Source organism: Danaus plexippus, chromosome 14 (genome assembly GCF_018135715.1).
Source record: "Danaus plexippus chromosome 14, MEX_DaPlex, whole genome shotgun sequence".
In the NCBI taxonomy this organism is placed as follows: domain Eukaryota; kingdom Metazoa; phylum Arthropoda; class Insecta; order Lepidoptera; family Nymphalidae; genus Danaus; species Danaus plexippus.
In genome coordinates this window covers 2908392-2930394 of record NC_083546.1, presented here as the reverse complement: position 1 = coordinate 2930394, position 22003 = coordinate 2908392, and the positions used below count along the sequence as shown (strand labels likewise).

The window sequence follows — 22003 nt, the reverse complement described above, 5'->3', positions numbered from 1 at the left end:
TCGTCAGGACGTAGAGTCCACGATCTCACTTTATTGACAATTGAAGAATAAAAATTTATTGACCAGGGTACCGCCATTATATTTTGGCCACGATCCGAATCCAAGACTGATAGAATCAATTACAGACAGTCTAGGTGGAAAATTTCACTAACCCATTTCAAGCCCTCGATTATATCTACTGGGTTTGTCGATTGGTTGAACTATCCAAAAGCCGCGACAGTGGGTCAATTAATTATCTTTGACCGCTAGAAGGACCTAGAGCGGACCTAGAGCGACATCGAAAATAGTTACGAGTTTGGATTAAGTCTCTACTCAAAGAAGCTGGTATTGAAGCTTCTCGCAGATCTGTAAGATCTTCAGTAGCTTCCCTTAATTGAATGGAATGCTTTTCAAAAGATAAAATTTAGAAACTGGAAAATGGAGGCAAGATCCTTTAGAAGATACTTCAAAAGAGTTGTATTAAATCAGTCACAGTAAAATTCAAATGCTTAGCTGTCAAGCTATTTTGATTGTATTCCATAAATCAAATTATTATTAAAATAAATTATTGTATCCCAATAATTTAATTTTTAATGGACACATTATAGCAACGTGATAATATTTATGACCAGGTGATAACAAACACGTCACTCAAGATGGATTCCGGATGTCAACATGGAACAATAATAGTTTTAATTAACAATAAAACTTACCTATTATTTTTCCTTAAGACATCCGGAATCCAGGTAATTTCTACCTGGTTCATCTCAAGTATGTATAATGAAGTAACAATTATCAATTTGTTAAAATGTGCAAGTTTCCTCCCGCCAAATTCACATTAGAGGGCAGCACTTGCACCGGAAGGGAGTCAAAACTGGACTAAAAGGCTAAAAGACAGGTGCTTGACTCAAGATGGATTCCGGATGTCTTAAGGAAAAATAATAGGTAAGTTTTATTGTTAGTTAAAACTCTCTATTAAAAGCCGTTAGAAATATAAATTAATATAGTAATACGCTTAAGTAATATAATTATATAATTGAATGTCAATCAGAAAATGTGTAGATATATATGACATTTTAGAAAAACTAGTAATTTTAAAACCTTATTCAATACATTTAGTGTCTTGCTGTATGTATCTGCATTTGTTTGTAAATATTAGACAGTAGTTATTCTATACGTAATTAAAATCATTGAAATGAAACAACAATAAGGAATTCCACAATTATTTTTTTTATTTTATGTAATATATTTTTTGTTGTAATCTCATACATATCAACAAGGTTAGACGGTTTATAAATTAAGTATTCACAAAAAAATATTAAGCATGATATGAATTTAAGTGTCCCCTCACATAACTTGCTCGTAATTGTTATTATGAGAAAAAAATTGTTTCCAAAAACATTGTAAGCGCTACCTACTTCCCAAAGCATTACTAACAAAGTCAAATCTCACTTCAAAATAGTTATAAAAATATTACAATTACACATGTACCAAGCTTTCAAATCCAAAAAATGGATACATACATATTCACAAACATATATATGTATGTGGATTCAAATAAATCGATTCTTACTAAAGCACTAAAAGTCAGAGAAAAAAATCAAAGGCTACAAAAGAATATTAAAATAATGTTCAAATTTGATATCTATTTATAACACCAAACAGTTTTAAAATACGTCAACAATGCTGTATATTATTTTACGATATTTGGGTTTTTTCTTACTGCAAGGTTCGATACGTTGCACATTTTTTTTATATATTATGGCTTACTTAATATTTAGTACTTTTAAAGTTTATAAAAGGTAATATATATTTTTTTTGTGAAAACAAAGAAAGCATACAAAAATTTCGTGTTTCATCAGTAGAACTATATCCTTATATATATTTGTCATAATACCAACCGGCGGTATATCTATGTTATTTGGCTATAACTAATTGTATAAATATTTCAACAAACAAACAATATCATTGTACCTGTTATTTACTAGTTAACACGTTTTATTATAATAAACATTGAATATGAACAATCGTTTTGTTGCTATATGCTTGAATGGTGATTAGAAGCCACGAGGAAATCATACCAGGAAAGACTAGACAATTTTTAAAGACCTCGTATTTTTTAATTCAGACAAAAATCATATTTTAACAACATTTCTAAAAAGTTTTCTGTTTTAAATACTTAGCTTAGTAATTCTTTTAAGCAATGCCCTGATATCTAAGATTTACGCTAGTACACTTAATAAAACAATTTTTTTTTTTATCTCGTTTCTCCATCGAAACGTTGCTTAAAATATTAAAAAAAAATTATCAGTTTATGCTAAATATGAAGAAGTTAGTTTTATTTTTACAAAATTCGGTAATTATTGCCAATACTTAGATCTATGGCAAAATTTATTTAGTCAGGATTTTAAAGCACAGTAACATAGAATAAAGTACAGTAGAATAAAGGGAGTAAAAATAAACTATTTAAAATTTGTTGCAATATTTATTAACACAACCACAAACATAAGAAGTTTAATTGCTTTTAAACATAAGAACTTAAGTCATTTGTAAAGAAATGTTTTGTAGAAATTTGATCGAAGATCCTTGTAACAAAATTGAAGTAATATTCCATTGACTTGTCAACAAACACTTTTCCGAAGGTTTTAAGCACAGACCTCCAATTATCATTCATATAAGAAACCACTAAAGCACCTGAAAGAAATAAATAAAACTTTTAAAGTTTAGTTAAAGACATTTTTCGTTTTACTAACTCTATATCATTTGTAAATAAAAAATATATTAAAAATTACCTTAAAAACTGTTAAAGCGACAAATAATTATCATTTATAAGATAGGCAATTCGGAAAGACAAAAAATATCAAGATTGTGCAATCAAAGGTAACATATTCTTCTACTTTTAAAACGGTACTTTCAAAAAATCTATCTCAAAATTAATAGCAATTAATATTAAAAACTATTTTGCCTACCTTAAATTAGTTTTTTACTTTATGCGGGGAAAATAGATTAAATTTACAGTAAGTAAATTCATATAAAAACAGTATAAAAATTTTATATATATCAATTTATATAACCTTAGTAAGGACTGTGTACTTACTGATGTCTTCTTTGCCAATGATAATCTTTTCGGCAGCAAATAACGCATTTCCTATGTCATAGGTGTACTTAACGTCTTTGAAATCAAATTTGAGATATGTTTCGCCATCGTCTTTTTTAACAAGGTGTAACGGAAAGTCAACGTTTAATGTCACTTTTTCTGCAAATCAAATAATAAAGGTCAAGTGTTTAGTAAATAACTGATGTCTATTGAAGTATATTATTTGTTTGTTTTTGTCTGGAAGTGTTAACTAAATTGAGTAGACCACGCAATATAAAAAAAAAATTAAACCTAAAAGCATGATAACTAACAATATACACCATTTGGAATCTACATTATTTTGGATATACCATAACCGCAAACCAACATACCATTCATAAAGCCTTTGAAATAAATACAATTTTGAAACAAAATGTCTCGTAACAGAAACAAAAATTTAATTATAAACGCCTCACAATGAATATAACAGTTGCCGAAGCAATTAAAATTAAACGAATTTTAAGGTTTATTTAATAAACTTCATATGTTCATGAAAACAATTTAGTGTAAATATATTTTCAGGTTAATCTAAACACGTGTATCGTGTTTTATAATTATGATACAGATATTAAACCTTAACCTGTCCACGCACATAAATATTACTTTGAGATAAAGTTTAATGAATAATAAAAATCACAATATCTCATAATTTATTTGACACTGACTTATGCCAGCGGCTCCACTCATTTGAAATACTTATATTCTATACCTTCTAAGATATTATTTATAATAAATCTATTTCCAAATGTAATAATCGAAACTATTGATCTTATTTAGATTCTCAAAATGAGATCATTTTTTCTTTATTAATATTACTAACGATTTTTCTTACCTAGTTTCACTTTAGCTTTACCGTCTCCTCCGATAGAACTACTTCCAAAGAAACCTTGCAGCGTTGGGCTAGATCCTGACAGCTTAAAATGACCCTTTATAGTAAGGTCACAAGTGACGGATTGGCTTCCAGCATGTTTCTCAAAATCAACACTTTAAAAAATAAACATAAAATGTAATTTACAATAAGACTTATTATCATCCGAATAATACATCGTAAAGTTAAGAAAATAATGATGAATCCTTGCACTATTTGACAAAATCATAATACAAAGTAATAAAGTGTAAAGAAAACCCAATTGATTAAAATAACTTGAGTGTCTGGTAAAATTGTCTTAAATTTTTTTTAGTGCAAATGTTTTTGTAGAATAATAGAAACACTTCAAAATACTCACTGGAAGCTGTTTATATTACAGCCTTTTATTCCTTTCACAGTTCCATCCGTGATAGTTAAAGCTAAAGAATCTAATACCGTAAGGGATACATTTGAAAGCTGTAAAGGATCCACTGGTGGAACATCATACTCGGGTATACCAGTTTTAGCTACATCAAGAATAGTTTTTTCCAATAATTTTTTTAGACATTCATCATCCTTATAATCGCATTTAGGAAGTGTATCCACTGTAAAAATAATCATGTTGTTAAATGAAATGTCATAAAACATTAAAAATACTCATAAACATAAATAAATAAAATATGAAATTATTGTTAAACTTTTATTTTTATAAAATAAACTTACCGAATGCAGCTCTGTATAAACAAAGTGTGTTCAGCAAGAACGCTATCTTTAAAAAGAACATTTTGTACACTTGCATCAAAACCAAATAATCGTTGATCTTCCCCGACACAGATATATATGCACGGCGCAAAATTATAGCAAAAAACTATACATAAAAAGTATAATACAACCGGTTTTTCATTATGACATATTGTTTTAAAAAATATCGCAAGTACCATAAATAAGCCTTTTATAGTTGCGGACTGCAGTAATATTACTATATAATATAATTTTATCAAATAATTTTTTTCGTTTAACAGAGAACATTGGATTTTTGAAATTTCTGAAGCTAGCAGGAAAAATGCCTGCTTTGATAAACATACTTGCCGTGACCGAGTCTATAGTCAATAACTAATACTCACATTAAATCATTCATTTACTAGACCTTTAATAAATCATCGACTTTATAAATTACTAATCCGTAAAAATATTCCACTGGCTGTATTTACTAACCATATGCTATTAATTCTTTACTAAAAAAATACGTTATAAGAAAAAAAAAATTCATACTTTTTTCAGTCATTAAGCAAATAGGTGACGCAATCCTGTAGTGATTTATATAATCTCATTTCTCTATTTTAATTTCTGTTATAACTGCTGTTTCAATATTTCGAAAAAATATAATGTGATGAGATCTAAGATTTTCGCGAGTATTCATTTAAATGAAACTAGTGTTATTCGGATTTACTACGCGGATTTTTATTATTTAAAAACTACATAATCCCGACGTTTCGGTTACTTTGCAGCAACCGTGATCACGGGCAGACGAGACACCTCGTTGCTGCAAAGTAACCGAAACGTCGGGATTATGTAGTTTTTAAATAATAAAAATCCGCGTAGTAAATCCGAATAACACTAGTTTCATTTAAAATATAATGTGACCAAGAAATCGAACTCAGATTTTTTGTAACTAAAAGGAATGAATGTTTTTTTTACCAATAGAGCACCTCAAATACAAAAGTTAAATAGAGGTCATCGTAAGGTTACAAGACATGACGCTAATAAATATTGAGGATTTATGATAGTATGTAATAGTAACGAAAATGTCTGTCTGTTTGTCTGCATTGTCCTATAAGATTGTTTTGCAAACGGAAAGTGGAAACGAAGAGAGAAACACAATTAACAATATTGTCACTTATTATTTAGTGTGTTTTAATTTTTTTTATTTTATTTTCTCCACTACTTTAGCATCAGCGTATCTTACGAACACAAAACCAACAATATTGTAAATATTACATATATTCAATAAAACCAATAAATTTTTTGCTTCATCTGATTTGAGAAACACATATTTAATGAGATCTAAGACTTTCGCGAGTATTCATTTAAATGAAACTTATATTTTCGGGTTTCTACGCGTATTTTATTATTATAAAAATAACATACTTCTGACGGTTAAAGAAATATTAAGAATCGAAACCCTATTATTAATACATTATATTTTTAATGTTAAAACACCGCCAAATCTCCAAGCAATGCACTAAAATATAGAGACAGGAAGATATTTAATATATTTTACCCCAGTTTGGCGTTGTTATCTAAATAAAAATTTTTGTAATGTAAATATATATCATTAATCTAAAACACTATACAATCAGGAGATGTTTTTAACAAAAAAATGTATAACACGGGCACTCCCTTGAGTTATGGTCACTTTACCTTTTCAGGATAGGATCTTTTGTTACTTTATGTGAAATCACCATCCGTATATGTTAAAAATTCTTAACTTTATACATGTATGTGGGTATTTTTATATACATTTCTTGAGGATAAGATACGATTGACTTTAATAGAGGGACAAGGAAAACAATTAACACCATAATTATTTAATAACATAGTTACAACTTTTTTATGTAGTCAATGCAACTGAACTTACATCCTTTTTCTTAATTTAATTGCTGTCCTGTTATTAAAATAGGAATAGAATTTTGAAAAGAATACTATGGCTTCTGAAATCAATGGTTTTACATAAAAATACAAATATTTCTTTTTCTACTTTTTAACGCCAATTTAAATGGTTTTATTTTTAAATTCTACGTCTATAAGTAAAAAAATATTCAATAACATACAAACACATTTAATAGGTATATAAGACGTTCTGTAATAACAACATAAATGTAACGTCTCTTACAGAAAGAAATAAATCAATGCCGTTACAAGCAGAACTCCAAAGTCCATCTTATCCGTGCTATCTATGACTATATCTACCTTTACATATTTTAGTTGTTTATTAGTTATTGACCAGAGCAATTTGTTTCAGATAAATTATATTTATATATAATTTTTATATTGTTTTTTTGATACTAATTTTTAGCAAAATATGAGACGAGGATTTAAATACATAAGTTTTATAATTATTTAAAAAATTACTTTATATGTAATAACATATAAATTAAATATAAATAAAAGAAAAGTTAGGGATGTTTAAATAAAGACAAATAGACATGTAAAAGATAGAACGGCTGCTCGGAATTTACTTCGCAAAGCCCTATGATGTAATAATACTTTAGATTTACGGGAAAACGCATTTGAGTAACACTACAGTTTTTGTACATACTACGCTGTGTGTTAAATTAAATTTTACCCGAATTTTCGGAAATTTTATAGCATCCCTTATAATGGAGAAATGAGATAAAAGTGTATGTCATTTAGTTTTGTATTATATCGCTAACTCCGTTACCCTTTTGGTTGAATTAAATGTATCACATAGAACTAGTTTTAAAATAACTTTATTAAGCGCCTGCATAATGTAAGAAACATGATCACAAAAGTGTATTTTAACTAAGAATAAATATAAGGCGATTTCATTTTAATTTTATTACAATAATTTAACAAAATTTAATGTCTTTTTCTGTACATTTAAATAACTCCTAAATTCCTGTGTAGAAATAATAATAATTTTCATATTAAGTAAACTTGAAAATAAATATTATTCGTAATAAATTTTATTTAATTATTAAAAAGTCTGTTTTGATTCTTAAAACATAAAACCTTTCTAACCTATTTTTAACAAGAAAAAGTAATTTCGTATAGTATTATATCAATGAACATTATGTTTGGTCACAAACAGCAAATCGATATGTGTCAGTAGGATTTATACGTATGTTCATTTTGCTATTACTTAACAAACTAGTTTTATGATCGTGTGGAAATAGTGGATAGGGGAAAGTGGGGCGATTGCATTTATGATGGAGAAAAATCGAGGAAATTGTATAATTACATTACTTGGGAAATACCAAAATTTTTAAAGTTTTTTAAATATCATCTCTCCTGAACGTCCATTTTTTTAAATAACAATTTATATACGGTTTTAAAATGAACGTTTTAAATACATCATGCATTTTGCAATCACAAATAGATTAGTGAATGATATAATTACAAACCTATTCAATTAATAAATCCTTCGTAATAATACAGGTGGCGATTTATCCGGGAAGATTAATAAGCTTTAGGATAATTAAGCACTTCAATAAACCGCCTTTAAGCGTGTGTAAAGCAAGTGAATAATAATAAATTTGTATATTTCGTACTTATTTTTATAAATTTCTTTTGAATCTATATTACATTTTGGTTTTAACCCACTGGTGTTCTAAGACATTGGTATTTATGACACCTATTTCCTTATCCCAAAAAATATGGCATAATAATAGGTAATCCATAAAATACATTTCAGTGATTCTGTCGTGAATAAACAACACAAACATTGATGGATAGTTTACTTTTCATGCATAAAATCAGGATGGATACCCTTATCTGTCCAATTCTTTCTATTTAAATAACAAATGATCACGCCACTGCCATGTTTTTTCCGCGTTTAGTTTTTTACTGCAATCAGTATCAATATACCCTCTAACCTATAGACATTGGATGATACTACTTCGTGTACTACTTAGTTCCAGAAGCATATGGATGGTAACTCAGCTGTTACCCCTTAAGTTAGTTTGTTTGTAAATAAAGGCTAACGATTCTAATTATAATTAATTACAAGTTACAACTATCAGCTTAAAGCCATTATTTCAATAAGTTTATTCAAAAAATATTTTTAATTATATTTCAAATAAAAACATAATTATGGAATATTCCTAATTTTGTAATAATATTATTAAAACTATCAGAGACATATTTTCTAGAAAATTCCTAGAGGCGATACCCACGTCGCTAGTAATTGGAGACTGCAATTAGTTTGGCTAAGTGAGGCCGTGACCTCATGACCTAATCTAAGATATTAGAGGTTTTTATAGGTATTCACCTTCTGTTTGTATACTTTTTATAGAAAATGCATTTTCAATTTTTATAAGTAAATTTTAATTATTTAGGTATAAAAAATTGGTTTTTGCTTGTTTAAACATAAGGTTCTGAATTTTATATTCAACACGTTTGTTTATATTTTGTAACAATCTTTTGTACTTTACATAATATCACATAACCATTAAGCTTCTAAAACCTTGGCCTTCTTAAATTAATAGACCATATTTGTAAAAAAAAATCTTATTCAAGTTGACTCAAGTTACAAAAAATTATTATATTGTTATCAGTAAATCAAAAAAAAAAATTTGTTGAGGGTCTTTCTGAATATCAGTTTTAAGATACTGTGTTGTCACACAAAAAATACTTAAGACTCGCGTCATAGTTCTTGATGTGAAAGAGGATTTTTAGTAAAGCAGCAACACTTGAAAACCGCTATGTCAGCATCTTCATAGTGTTCTCTAGCTGACAGCGCTTTACAAGCGGCCTTGACCGTTGAAGGCTTGTCCTCATAAATAAAAGTTATTGATATTATCGAATTTACGACCTTTTCTTTTTTTTAATATATTTACGTAAAGTTTACTTTTAAAGCAATTGATACCTATTTATTAACAAAGTTTAATGATGATTGACATTAATATATTTTTCCATTTTAAAATTATACGGAATCGCTTTTGTTCATATTTTTAATATGTCTTTACATATATATATATACATGTAAGTATTGTTGGGAACTGTGTATAATCGTTAACGTTAATTTAATGCGCTAGTAGTAAAAATCTATTTAAATCGGGCACGAAGAGACATACCTATTTTGTGTAACTAACTAAGACGGTGGAGTCGGACTTGTTTCAAATGCACGCAGCCTAACGCATAGCGTGCACAGCGAGTCTATACAACGGATTAATAGGCAACGTTGCGTGAAAATCAGGCTTCACGTTGGCAAAGAGCTAACCGAATTTATGCAACCTAAAATGAGAAAGAACTCGCTTCAATTTACATAAGAAGTACAAACGGTAACGAAGGTCACCGTCAGTGTGACCGTCGGTGTGTAGTCGGCCAGAGCATTTTGTGGTTCAGGATTCGGATAATCGACTTGTGTTTTTGCGAAATGTGTGAAGGACAATTATTAGTTTTCACCTGTCTGACGGTAGCAGTGGCCTTCAGTGGTTATACCTCAGCCAGGTTGGCACGTAAGTTTTGTAGTTTCTAATTGTAAATAGAATATCAATGCAACATTTGAAGCGATAAAATAACAAAAATATATTAATTCATTAAATAAAGTAAAAATAAGCATTGCCAAAAGAAATGTCTATTTATGAACCAGAAAGATTATAATGTTAAATAAATTATTTCAGTTAAACCAAAATAAAATGCATTAATTTTGGTTCGGTCATATTCTGATTACATTTTTAAGTTGATTGTGCTATTTTTTTTCTGATTTGAATTATTATTCTTTGTGATATATTAGAGCAAACATAAATAAAGATAAAAATTTATTTTATATTAGGTAAAATCCATAAAATTACTTCTGTTCATCAAATATATTTTATGGTCATTTGTATTATTTAAATTATCGTAGATTTTCATTCATGTTTAAGCCTTAAGTAAATGGAATATTTAAAAAAAATAATTAATAGGATAAAATATATAAACATTATAAATGATTGACGCGAGTAAAATATTATTCCACTGCCAATTTTATTTAATTTCTCTTCAATATATTTTTCTCTTTGTATATTAAGAATTTATAAACAAAATTATATCTCCACTTCAATTTAATTTGTACTTAAAATTTTCATTTCTTCTCTTTTATAATAATGTTTCTAACATTTTTATAACTAACTTTAAAAGTCGAACTCGTTGCTACTATGTTATACCCCAGAAACATTTTTGATCAAAATTGTATAAAATACTTCACTTGTCAGTGATATATGTATAATTTTTAAAAAAACCTATATTTTGATAAAATATATTGCCGGTTGTTTCAGGTTTCAATTTAACTATTAGTAACGATCACGTACATATAACATTTTTAAAACATTTAAAAAAGACTTATTTTTTCACTTCCCTGAATCGTAAAAAGTTTTATAAATAAGACAAATAAGGAAACTTTTATAATTAACCACTTATACAACTTATAAAGTATAATTATTTAGGTATATTAATAATACCATTATAAAAACAACCCAGTAGGTGCCAACAAAGTCTATAAATAATGTTATAATAATAATGATAAATGAACATTAATCATCCATAATGCACTTCATGTATGTTTTCGTTTAAACAATTGTAATTAAATTTCCATTAAATATCGTGGATTAATATTATCAAAAGCGTAATAAGCCATTATGATATTATCAGAATAAATTATTTGTGGGATAAACCAAAATAATCAAAATAATTCAGAACAAATAAATGTTTTTAATATTTTTAATCAATAAATAAACTTGATACAAACAAAAGCGTCTTATCAGTTTTTAAAGATAAAGTAATTTTTTATTTCATAATTTAGTACAGAAAAGGATGTAAAAACTAACTTTCTCGCCAAGATTGTTATATGTTACTGTACTTTAATATATTAAGTAATAAAAAACCTTCCGGTGATAATAAGACTTCAAAAATATAATAATATATAAGTTTTAAATAACTTTAAATGATTCAAGAGTTAAAATCTCGATCGCTTTTGAGGTTACACGTTGATGACAAAGTCAACCGCGAAATGCTGCACGTAATATTTTGTCATATTTGTCCTTGACACGAACTGAGATCTACATGACATACAGACATATACAAATGAATGTGGTCAAATATATATGTAACTACATATAGTAATTGGAGCCTTTCCAGTTCCTGTAGGAACAAAATGTTGTACAGTCGGTAATTTTGTGAAGAATTTTTTAAATATTACTTGAAATACTTTCAATCCCAACCCCTTTTTTCTTAATTATTAAAACAATTTATAATAATGCCAGTTTTTTTTTTAATTTAGATTTGACTAGTACATCTTACCTTCTTTTTCTGCCAAGACTTAGTAAACGTTTAGGCAGGTTTGATAAAATTTGAGTTTATTAATGTGTCATACTGAAATCTTGTATCATATGAAAATATTGATAATTTATAATTATGAAATTATTTCTCTTTTATACTTTACAAAAAAGAAAAATAAAACAAATCAATTACTGTATTATTGCATTAAAATAATATTAATGTATATAGTCCTAACTTTCAATTCAAATATTAACAAACAACAAACAATTTTAACTTTGTCTTCATAGGATGATATTCATAATCTTTTAAATGTCACATTATAACTGAATATAAAATATGTAATTCTATATTCACTTAGACTAAAAGGATTTCTCTTTTTCTTATTTTAATCACTTTTGCTTTTTTAGAGCTGGGAAAACCGAGGTTTTTTTATTTTGACATTCTAAAGTAAAATACGTAGATACGTTCTTACATACGTTTATCAATTACTTCTTTGTTTATGAAATTTCTTTTGTCTTAAAATTGATATATTTGGTTTCTAATTGAGCAAAAAATATATATGTTAATGCCGGACTGAAGAGGTAGATATAAGAACTAAAAAATATCCAACAATTGCATAAAGGAAAATATCATACGAAATTCAGATTTTGATAACACTCCTGCCATGGACATTTATGCATTTGGATGGAAAATAAAATATTTTGTTTTGATTTAAGGCAGCCATTTACAAACGAAAATAACACTTATATTCATACAAATTCAATAGATGTACTTTAATAATATTCTTAATATATAAATTGCTTATTTAATAATTCGAATGTTATTAATGTTGTTATCACAGACAATCCCCTAATTCGGAACATTTGGTGTGAACTTTCAACCCCGTATAACTCGTTAATAACTTTTCTAATTAAACACAATCAATGTTGCTCATGCATGAGTGTTCTTGTATACGTTTACATTATTATCTTTGAGAGAAAATTTGTCTTGCATATTATTATATTGAACATAAAATTAAAGTAATACTCTTATACTTTCTTAATTTTGTGGTTGTTTATTTCATTTTGTTATTAGAACATATTTTGTTTTTTTTTTGTTATATTTATATTTATATCCTGGATATTAAAACTTTATTTTGGTTAGTTAACTAAAATGCACAAGAATAAATAAATAAAAGATCAGATTTTCAAATAATTTGAAAAATGCATCGTGATTTGTCAACTTAAAACTTGACAATCATTTTTATTAAGTAAATTAATTTATAATTTGATTTTGAGAAGAACTTAAATGTTATTATAATAAAGCGGGATCTGTATTCTTAGTTCGAGTTCGAATGCTTAACTTAAAACTATTAGTTTAAACGTCCGTGTTGAGCTTTCATAAAATTAAACATATATTTTCACCTATAAAAAAAGTCAATCCAGTGTTTAATAAATAAAATACGTGGAAAATGCAAACAATGAAAACTGTTATAAAGAGTCTTAAGGGTACTAATAATATACTTTTATAGTATTATGTGAATTGATGGTTTAGTAATTCCTTAACAGTAAATATTGAGTTAGATGAATTATAATAGGTATACCTAATATATTTATAAAATGCAAACCATTGCGGTCAGGAGGCTTATGTAGGTTACTAAATGAACGCATTATTAGTGATATTTCAATACACGCGATATAAACCTCACAACACAAGTAAGTTTTTGATTAAAAATATTTTTTAAGGGAAATTTATTAATGTATCCTATCGTATAAAACAAATACCCATTAGAGTTCGTTATTTATTTTGTTTGGCTTAGGCGGATTTAAACAATATTCTAATGGTGCGGCATCGTCGATTTTGTTCTATACTGCAATTTTTCAGTAAAACCTTTTTATTTAATACTATTTTAGAACCACTATATTCTTTGTTTACCTATTCTCAATTCATATTTATATAATGAGCTCTTGCAAGTTACGAAATCTATTTCAAACGAACATTCTCTGAACGTCAAACTTGTATTGGAATATATTAATTATTAATTATACCATTGCTGTCAGAATCGGGTATGTACAGAGTTTTTTGTTTAGTAGATCAATAGATAAAGACAGGAAACAAGAAATGTATAAAATTTTACGATCGTGAACCATGTGCAATATTAAAAGGCTGATGACGAATGGAAACCAACATTTTTCACTTTTTCGCAATGCAATCGCCCTAATAGATCGCGTGCATCACTAAATTATTGCAAAACAGTGAAGCAATGTTTAAACATTATTCTATCAAGTCACAATTTTATGTGTTGTGTATAATTATATTTAGTTTACTGCAACCAGGGACGCAACTTATCTCGTATGATTAATATACATTGCATCATGCCAGAGTTGCAATGTTTTCGATTATTGTCTGTGGTATATAATCTAGTATTTTCAGTGGTCGTTTCTGACCAAATAATTAAATAAATAATATAAGTTTATTGAACTGTAATTGCTTATAATACATAAGATTTTATCGGTATATTAGCAGATGGACTACATTTTAAACACTTTTTATCTAAATATGGTTAATTATAACGAACAAACCTTGCTTATAATTTTATGGCAGCCAACAAATATAGGTACCTTTTATGGCGATGTAGGTCCTAAAATGTGAAGAAAGTGTTAATCTAGCATTATTACAAATACAATTCAATTATAATCGAAATATTAATTTTCAATTGAAGGAAACACAAGGTAGTTAGCTGCCTGACATTGATAACCACAGTGCCAAACAGTAGGTTTTAATTCGTATCTGTTCTTAAAACAGTTTAAGGCAATATAACACCTTCATGGATTTCTAATAAATAGTAATAGATTACTAGGAAAACGTAAATACGATAATCGTGATAGGCTAAAAATATTCCCTGAAAATATAAATAAAAACGAGAATCTCTTTAATTTAGCCATGGTCTAAACAAAATATTACGTAAATTTAAAAGTCAAAAGCGTTAACAAGGACTTTCGAATGACTGTCGTCTGTCGAAATATTTTATTCAATTGAGACTTTACTCTTTGTTATATCTCTAGTACAAAATTTAGTGAGTATTAATTGGGTAGATTATAAGAACCTCAAAATATGAATTCTAGAATATTGTAATTAATAAATATTTAATAATTTAGTTGCCTAAAAGAGGAGGTCATAGTTCACATGTTGATATTTCTATAGTAAATTATTTTTATATAATAAGTCTGTTTTGATGTTTGTTTCCAAATGGAAGTTTTCACAATACTTCTGTATTTTTAGTTCAAATTACAAGTGTTTTTCATTACATTAATACTAAATCTAAATTTAGAGAAGTACAAGAAATTCGAGTAAGTATGTACTAAAAACGAATATTTGACTAACTTTTTAATATTTCTACGATCCTTTTAAATTTTTATTAGAATATCAATTGAACGATCATAAATATATCTGTATTAAAAGTTTCTTTTGTAATTGTAATTTAATTAAAGCTTTAATAGATCCAATGATCAAACAGCTTGTTTTTTTTTTTTGTAACACAAAAATAATAAACAAAAATAAAAATTGCACATCACTATACTTAATATTTATTTAATATTTTGGTCACAGCTGATTTTATTAATCCCTGCAATACTACGGAGTCCGCATGTTTAATTCAAGCTACCCAAAAAGCCATTCCTGATTTCTCAAAAGGCCTGCCTGACCTCGGAGTACCATCGTTAGATCCATTTGTAATAGACGAATTACCGATCCAACTTCCTGGAGTCAAAGTAACCTTCCTAGATGGTAAGGTTACAGGTCTACGGAAGTGTCAAGTGCTAAATGTGGAGTAAGTCTGACAATAGTTTTACTTTTAAATGTATATATAATTTTGATAATTTTTTTTTTATGTATGTAACAAATATTACTAACACGATCACGTATTCTTTACCTTGCTTGACGTTCTATCTGGGTTAGCTAACTTTATTGTTTAACATCCCATGTAGTTGAAATAAAACCTTTGTTTTTAAGGACTCAGAGATCATATTTAGTCTGCATAGTAAGATTTCTTACGACACAAAAGTTTAGTTTAACATTCCAGACTTAATTTATGAGATCTTTGTTTAAATGTCATCGTCATGCTTAATAATAACAACGTATATTATTGTTTTATTTTGTGTTACATATGAACACGTAGGAGGAAATATTCTCTGCTTGCAATGAGTTCTGGCTGAGCAATTTGTGTTGAGTTTGTCTTAATAAATGAATAATTTTTTTTGTTAATTAATAAAAATGATTAATATATCCAAATATACGTTATATATAATTGATGTACATCAATTTATTATTTTTCCATTTTTCCTTAAAGTAGTGGAAAAATATAGACGGAAACAATCTTCTAAGTACACATTAAAAAAAGTTAAATGCTCTTAATTATCGACATATGTTTTAACCATTTATACGGGTAAGTGCTCCTAAAGCATTTTACTATCAAACCATTAATTTTATAAATGGCTGTAAATGTTCATTATACGTGTGAAAAGTAATCTTGGATTAAAAAAAATTGCAAGTATTCCTTCGCAAAAAATATTAATTATTAAATTTATTTTGTGTTATGATTGTACTATAATTCAGTCTTGGTAGTCCAAAAGTTCCCAGTATGGTCCTATAGCTGGTATAAATGTTATAAATGTAATTATATCGCTTAAGTCATACAGATATAGCATAATTTTTAATTTTAACTTTTCTGCAATTTTCAGAGCCTACCTTGAAAAGAATGTATTTATACTGGAAATAAAATGTAATATAACAATAAAAGGGAAATATACAGCGGTCGGCAGATTACTTCTATTTCCTATAAATGGAGAAGGTGACTCCAAAATTAAAATAGGTATGTAACTTTCAGATAATGATATTAGAAGTTGTTAATATCTTTCATAAAGGAGTCATATGTGGAAGATAATTATAAGAATTTCTTCTTACACTAACACTGCACTTGAACTGTCGCTTTTGACAGTTCCTCATAGAACATTTATTTCTACTTAGGCCTCACACCCCTCCACCCCGTGTTCCTTACACTTACTAATTACACACCTACATCAATCCTATTCCCGAAATAATCGTCCATAATCATCTTACAATTTCTATTCTTTAAATAGGGAATATGCATGATTTTTTATCATTTTTAAATAAATTCAATGAGTAATTATATAACCGGAAAAATATATAACACTTGCATAATTATATTACATAAACCTGAAAAAAATAATTTTAAAGTATAATTTTCTGATGATTTAAACGCTGTCAATTACGAGCGAACTGAAAATTTGTCCATGTGTTTAGATTCTTTGCAATATTTCATAAGTTGGTTAGCTATATTCCAACAGTGTTAATCTAATCTTTAAAAACTGAAAGAAAACTGACACTATGGTCTGCTTGAAGCATTACTAGTCTTCGATAATGAGCACATAGCTTTTGCTTTCAAGAATTCTAAGGTTATGCCTACTCAAGATAATTTAGACATTTTTCAATACCAGTCTATACTGGAAGATGGTAGATCCTCCCTGCATCTATAAAGCCAGGCTATGATAGCAATTTAGTGCAATAAAGCAATATAATACAGTATAAAATATAATATCTAAAAAAAAGTATTGTTATATTACAAACATTCAACTAACTTTTACATGCACTCTTTTTTAGCAATTCTCTTGCAAGCTTCTTTATTTTATTATTTACCTATTATATTATTACATTACCCTAAGAAACTTATCAGCAGTATTCAGTATCAGGATGTCAACGAAACATCCAATATTCATACATCCGACCTACGTTACAATATGATTATTAGTGATGGTGACTTCAAATTTTAATCTGCCAATATTGTACGTGGGTAACATTGAAAATGTTAAGAAGTGGCCAGTTACAAACATTGCCATTGAAATTTTTTTTATTTCAATTTAAGAACTCTTTGATAACCTAATGTAGTATATTACAGTCATCTGTCATGTATTATTGTGAAGTGGCGCAAATCTAAAACTCTTATTACACGTGATAATTAAACTAACGCTAGAAAATTTTCGGTCAATGTTTTATTATGACTTTCGTTATAAGCTTACTCGATGACAAAACTAGGATAGGCTGCGTTTAGCTATTTTTAATGAAGCCCCGCCTCGTGCCACTATTTACAATTAGTTTAATGAGTTTAAGCGTCGACGTAGCAATGTAAATGATGTGCCGCGTGAGGGACGTCCTTTAACAGCGATTACTGAAGATAACATGGGTGCTATGCGACACATCATAGAGGAAGATAAGCGAGTACCAGCGGACAGCGGCATGCCTAAGAATTGGTATGAGTTAAATTCAAGAAATATTACACGAACATTTAGGACTCAGTCGGGATGTTTTGTAGCAGATGAATTCCCCTATACTTTAACCGAAGACCAGAAACACCTTCGCAGGGACTGGTGTCGCCAAATGATATGTAAGTTCAACGGTGACTCAAATGCTGTATTTGACATCATCACAGGTGATGAAATCTGGATATTTTGCTACAAACCCGAAACCAAAAGACAATCAGCTCAGTGAGTGTTTCTTTTAGAGGAACGGCAAACTTAGGTAAAGAAGTCAAGCAAAAAAGACGATTGCTTCATTCTTTGGTCGGAAAGGTCAGTTCACAATAGTTGTGCTAGAAAATAGAAGGACGGTTATTGCAGACTAGTATGTCCATCGCTGAAAGCGTACGACAATGCCTTAGAAAAGATCCCTAAGGAAAAATGGGCCCACGGCTTTTCTAAGTGGTTCCATTGAATGAGACGATGTGTAGAGAGAAACGGTAATTACTTCGAAAAGTAATAAAAGTATGGGCAACTTTCTACATTAAGTCGTTTTTCATTTCTTAAACATTTACATGTTCACATTTGTGACGAAATGTTGAAGTTACTACTTTTAAATGACTAAATTTAATAAAACATGTTTATTTTTGAAAGTATTTTTATGGGTGCATTTGTTTAGCAATTAAAATTACGTATATTTTTTTTTGTTAATTTTTAAAATCACATGCATATTCCCTATCCCGACCCACAACTGCCTATAGTATGCCAAAGTCACGTTTATGGCATTACCCATACTAATCCTTAAAATAACTCAGACAATTAAAATTTAAATGAGAAAATGCTTAAATAGTAAAAATAATAATCAACAAAACCCCACATATTTATTGATAATTTAAAAACATTTGTTATATAATTTTTTTTAACAAAATTTACAGGTAATTTACAATGTATGTGTAAAGTAGAAATTTTAAGTTTAATTGTGTTTTTCCTAATTTGTGTTACAGTTAACTCCGTCATAAAATTAAATATAAAGACAAAATACTTTAAAGATTCCGAAGGTCGTGATCACTTTGGAATTAAAAATTATAGATATACCTTTGATTACGGAGATAGAGTACATTATACTATCAACAACTTATTTAAAGGAAATCCGGAGTTAAGTGAGTATGAGACGTCAAAAGCAATCAAAATAACTACAGTATAAAAAACAGTTTCTTTTTATTGCATTTTTACATAACTTTTTTTTTTTTCACATAACATATTTACGATTAACTTTATATTTTGCACAGACTAGTTTTTTAACATTGGTCTGATCCTATGATATACTGTATAAAAATACGAGTATAAGACAAACATTCTTTTTTCTGAGAAGAAATATTTAGAAAATTTGATATCTTATTTGTACCTTCAAAATACATAATAATTTATTAGTATAGTTTGTTTATACTATCACAAACTTAGTCTTAAGTTTCAGAGTGTAATTAAAGTTTGAGTGAGGTAAAATGATAACTTTGAGCTTATAAATCTTATCTACCTTATACTTTAGACTTATTTATATATAACTATTTTAAAATATTTTATTATTATTGGTAAATATCGGAGTAGTGTAATTATTGTTTTTTTTTTTCAAATGTTGACCTCTAAATTATTGTTTGATGTAAGGTTGACCAAGACTAGACTGTCATATTGTATCATGACACCATAGGTGACATCGTGTCAATAGAGTTTCAATAGTAAGAAAGTTTGTTACGATTCATTTAAAAGACGTCGAAAGTTTTAACTTTATAGTTGTGCAAATACGGTTTTACCAAGGGGATGTTCTAGAGCTTGAAACTCATCTTAGAATGTCATTAGGGAGTGCGGTAGAAGGTAAGGTTAAACAAAAGAAAAAAATATTGGTCGTCGGAGACAGTCTCATTTTATTGATGGAAAAAATTACAGCATAGTTTGTAAGTCTGTATTTTGTAGAATTTATAATAAAATGACTTTAGGCTTTCTAAAATTCTCGATTAAAAATGTGTATCCAGTTGAAAAATATGCTCAAAATGCAATTGAAATTCTCAGAGAGAATTTAAGTAAGTCTTCGTATTATAAAGATATTGCTTCTAAAGAGCCACTAAATTTTTAGTTATAACAACTGTGAAAAATAACAGCTTACTTCGCCAGCCATAGTTTAAAGCCTTTTCATGTCAAAAAAGAATTTTTCTATCTCATGAATTTATATATACGTCCAATGCGTTATTTACCTCATACATTTTTATATAATACTGTATAGTTTTTCTTGTAAAAATATTTATAACATATGTATTAAAAAAAAAACTTGATTTGAAATAAGTTTAATTGAAATTCATGTTTTATTTTAAAATAGACAATAAAAGTTACACAATGATTTAAAAAAAATTATATTCATATTATCATAATTGGTATTTATGACTTTGTATAACAATATATATAAATATTATTTTAAATTTTGAACCCTATATAAAATACGTTTATGATGGTTTTAACAACTTTAAAATTTCAGGTAATACAGTACTACAATTCCTTAACGAAAACTGGAGAGTGGTGACTGAAGAATTTGGACAGCCGGTTGTAGATTACGCAATGAATGTTACCATTGAAACTGCTAAAAAGTTCTTTAACGCTGTACCTTATGACGAGTTACTTTATGTACCTATACCAAAGTATTAATCATTATATAATTAGTATACGCTTATTCTAGGCCTCGAGCAAATTTTGATCAGTTATAAATATCTGAACCTAAGGTATCAAGTTGCAGCCTTCGTCAGGTTAAAACTGAATTTAAAATACAGATATTTAATATTTATTATTGAATATGAAATGAGCATAATTCTAACAGTACATTTATCTAAATGTTTTGATTTGTTCATTCAGACATATTACGTCGGTAAAAAACAAAATCTTATATTTGAAAATTTGTATATAAATAAAGATTTTAGCAACGCTATGTCATGATCAATACAAATCAATATGTTTTGTGGTTTATCTCATTAAAACGTAAAGGAGATTGTTAGATAATATTACAGTGACAATAATCAATTAACACGTTTACGGTATAAACGGTAGGTGTTTTGGATTCCGGGTCTGACTAAAATGATTTTGTTTAATTAAATAAGTTCTTGGTGTTTATATAATTTATATTTAGAAATAGTAATTAGTTCAAGAAAATTAAATAGAAAGTAACTAATTGTAGAATTTTATAACCACATTATTATACAATTGTTTATGATTATGTATTTTTATCACTAAGAATAAAATTATTATATATTTTTTAAAATAAATATTATGAAACAGGCGATAACTGGTTAAGTTTGATTTTTATTGTATACATACATCATATGTCCTATCGACGTCGTATAGAATTTTTCTTTTAAGCTTTCTGGAATTGTAATGTTCCTTTTTTTGTATTACATTAAGTTTTCATATCAATTAGAAAAATATATTTTACCTAAATATTTTTAGTGTGGTGTATTATACCATTACATCATTACACCATTAAACTCATCAGATCATATCAGAAATCATATCAGACACACATATCGGAAATCATAGCAGAGACACGATTTAAATATACAAAACCAGTCATTACGGACAAGTAACAATATTTTTTTATTTTATTTCAAAGGAGGAAAACTAGCAGATTGCTTAATTTATGAAAGATAGTCACCGCCGCCCATAGAAATCTGTAACATAAGGAATATTGCAAATGCGTTGTCGACCTTGATTGAAGGA

General features: G+C 27.8%; 2 protein-coding genes and 1 long non-coding RNA gene across 3 annotated transcripts; 2 read left to right on the top strand and 1 right to left on the bottom strand.

The window, feature by feature from the left end:
* Positions 1-2451: 2451 nt before the first annotated feature.
* LOC116769741 (protein takeout-like) lies at positions 2452-4846 on the bottom strand. The gene is made up of 5 exons (XM_032660929.2): positions 4686-4846; positions 4342-4567; positions 3948-4099; positions 3077-3235; positions 2452-2673 (listed from the first exon to the last, which is right to left on the bottom strand). The coding sequence occupies exons 1-5, from the start codon at positions 4759-4761 to the stop codon at positions 2504-2506; spliced, it is 783 nt and encodes a 260-aa protein (XP_032516820.1). The 5' UTR covers positions 4762-4846; the 3' UTR covers positions 2452-2503.
* A 4934-nt stretch (positions 4847-9780) lies between these two features.
* Positions 9781-21580, top strand: LOC116769646 (circadian clock-controlled protein daywake-like). The gene is made up of 5 exons (XM_032660791.2): positions 9781-10162; positions 15549-15768; positions 16679-16809; positions 19255-19410; positions 20775-21580. Exons 1-5 carry the CDS (start codon positions 10081-10083, stop codon positions 20939-20941), a joined length of 756 nt encoding a protein of 251 aa, XP_032516682.1. The 5' UTR covers positions 9781-10080; the 3' UTR covers positions 20942-21580.
* LOC133319166 (uncharacterized) lies at positions 16817-18798 on the top strand. Its single transcript, XR_009752852.1, has 2 exons — positions 16817-18444; positions 18517-18798. It is a non-coding gene; the product is annotated as an uncharacterized LOC133319166 (long non-coding RNA).
* Positions 21581-22003: the final 423 nt, after the last annotated feature.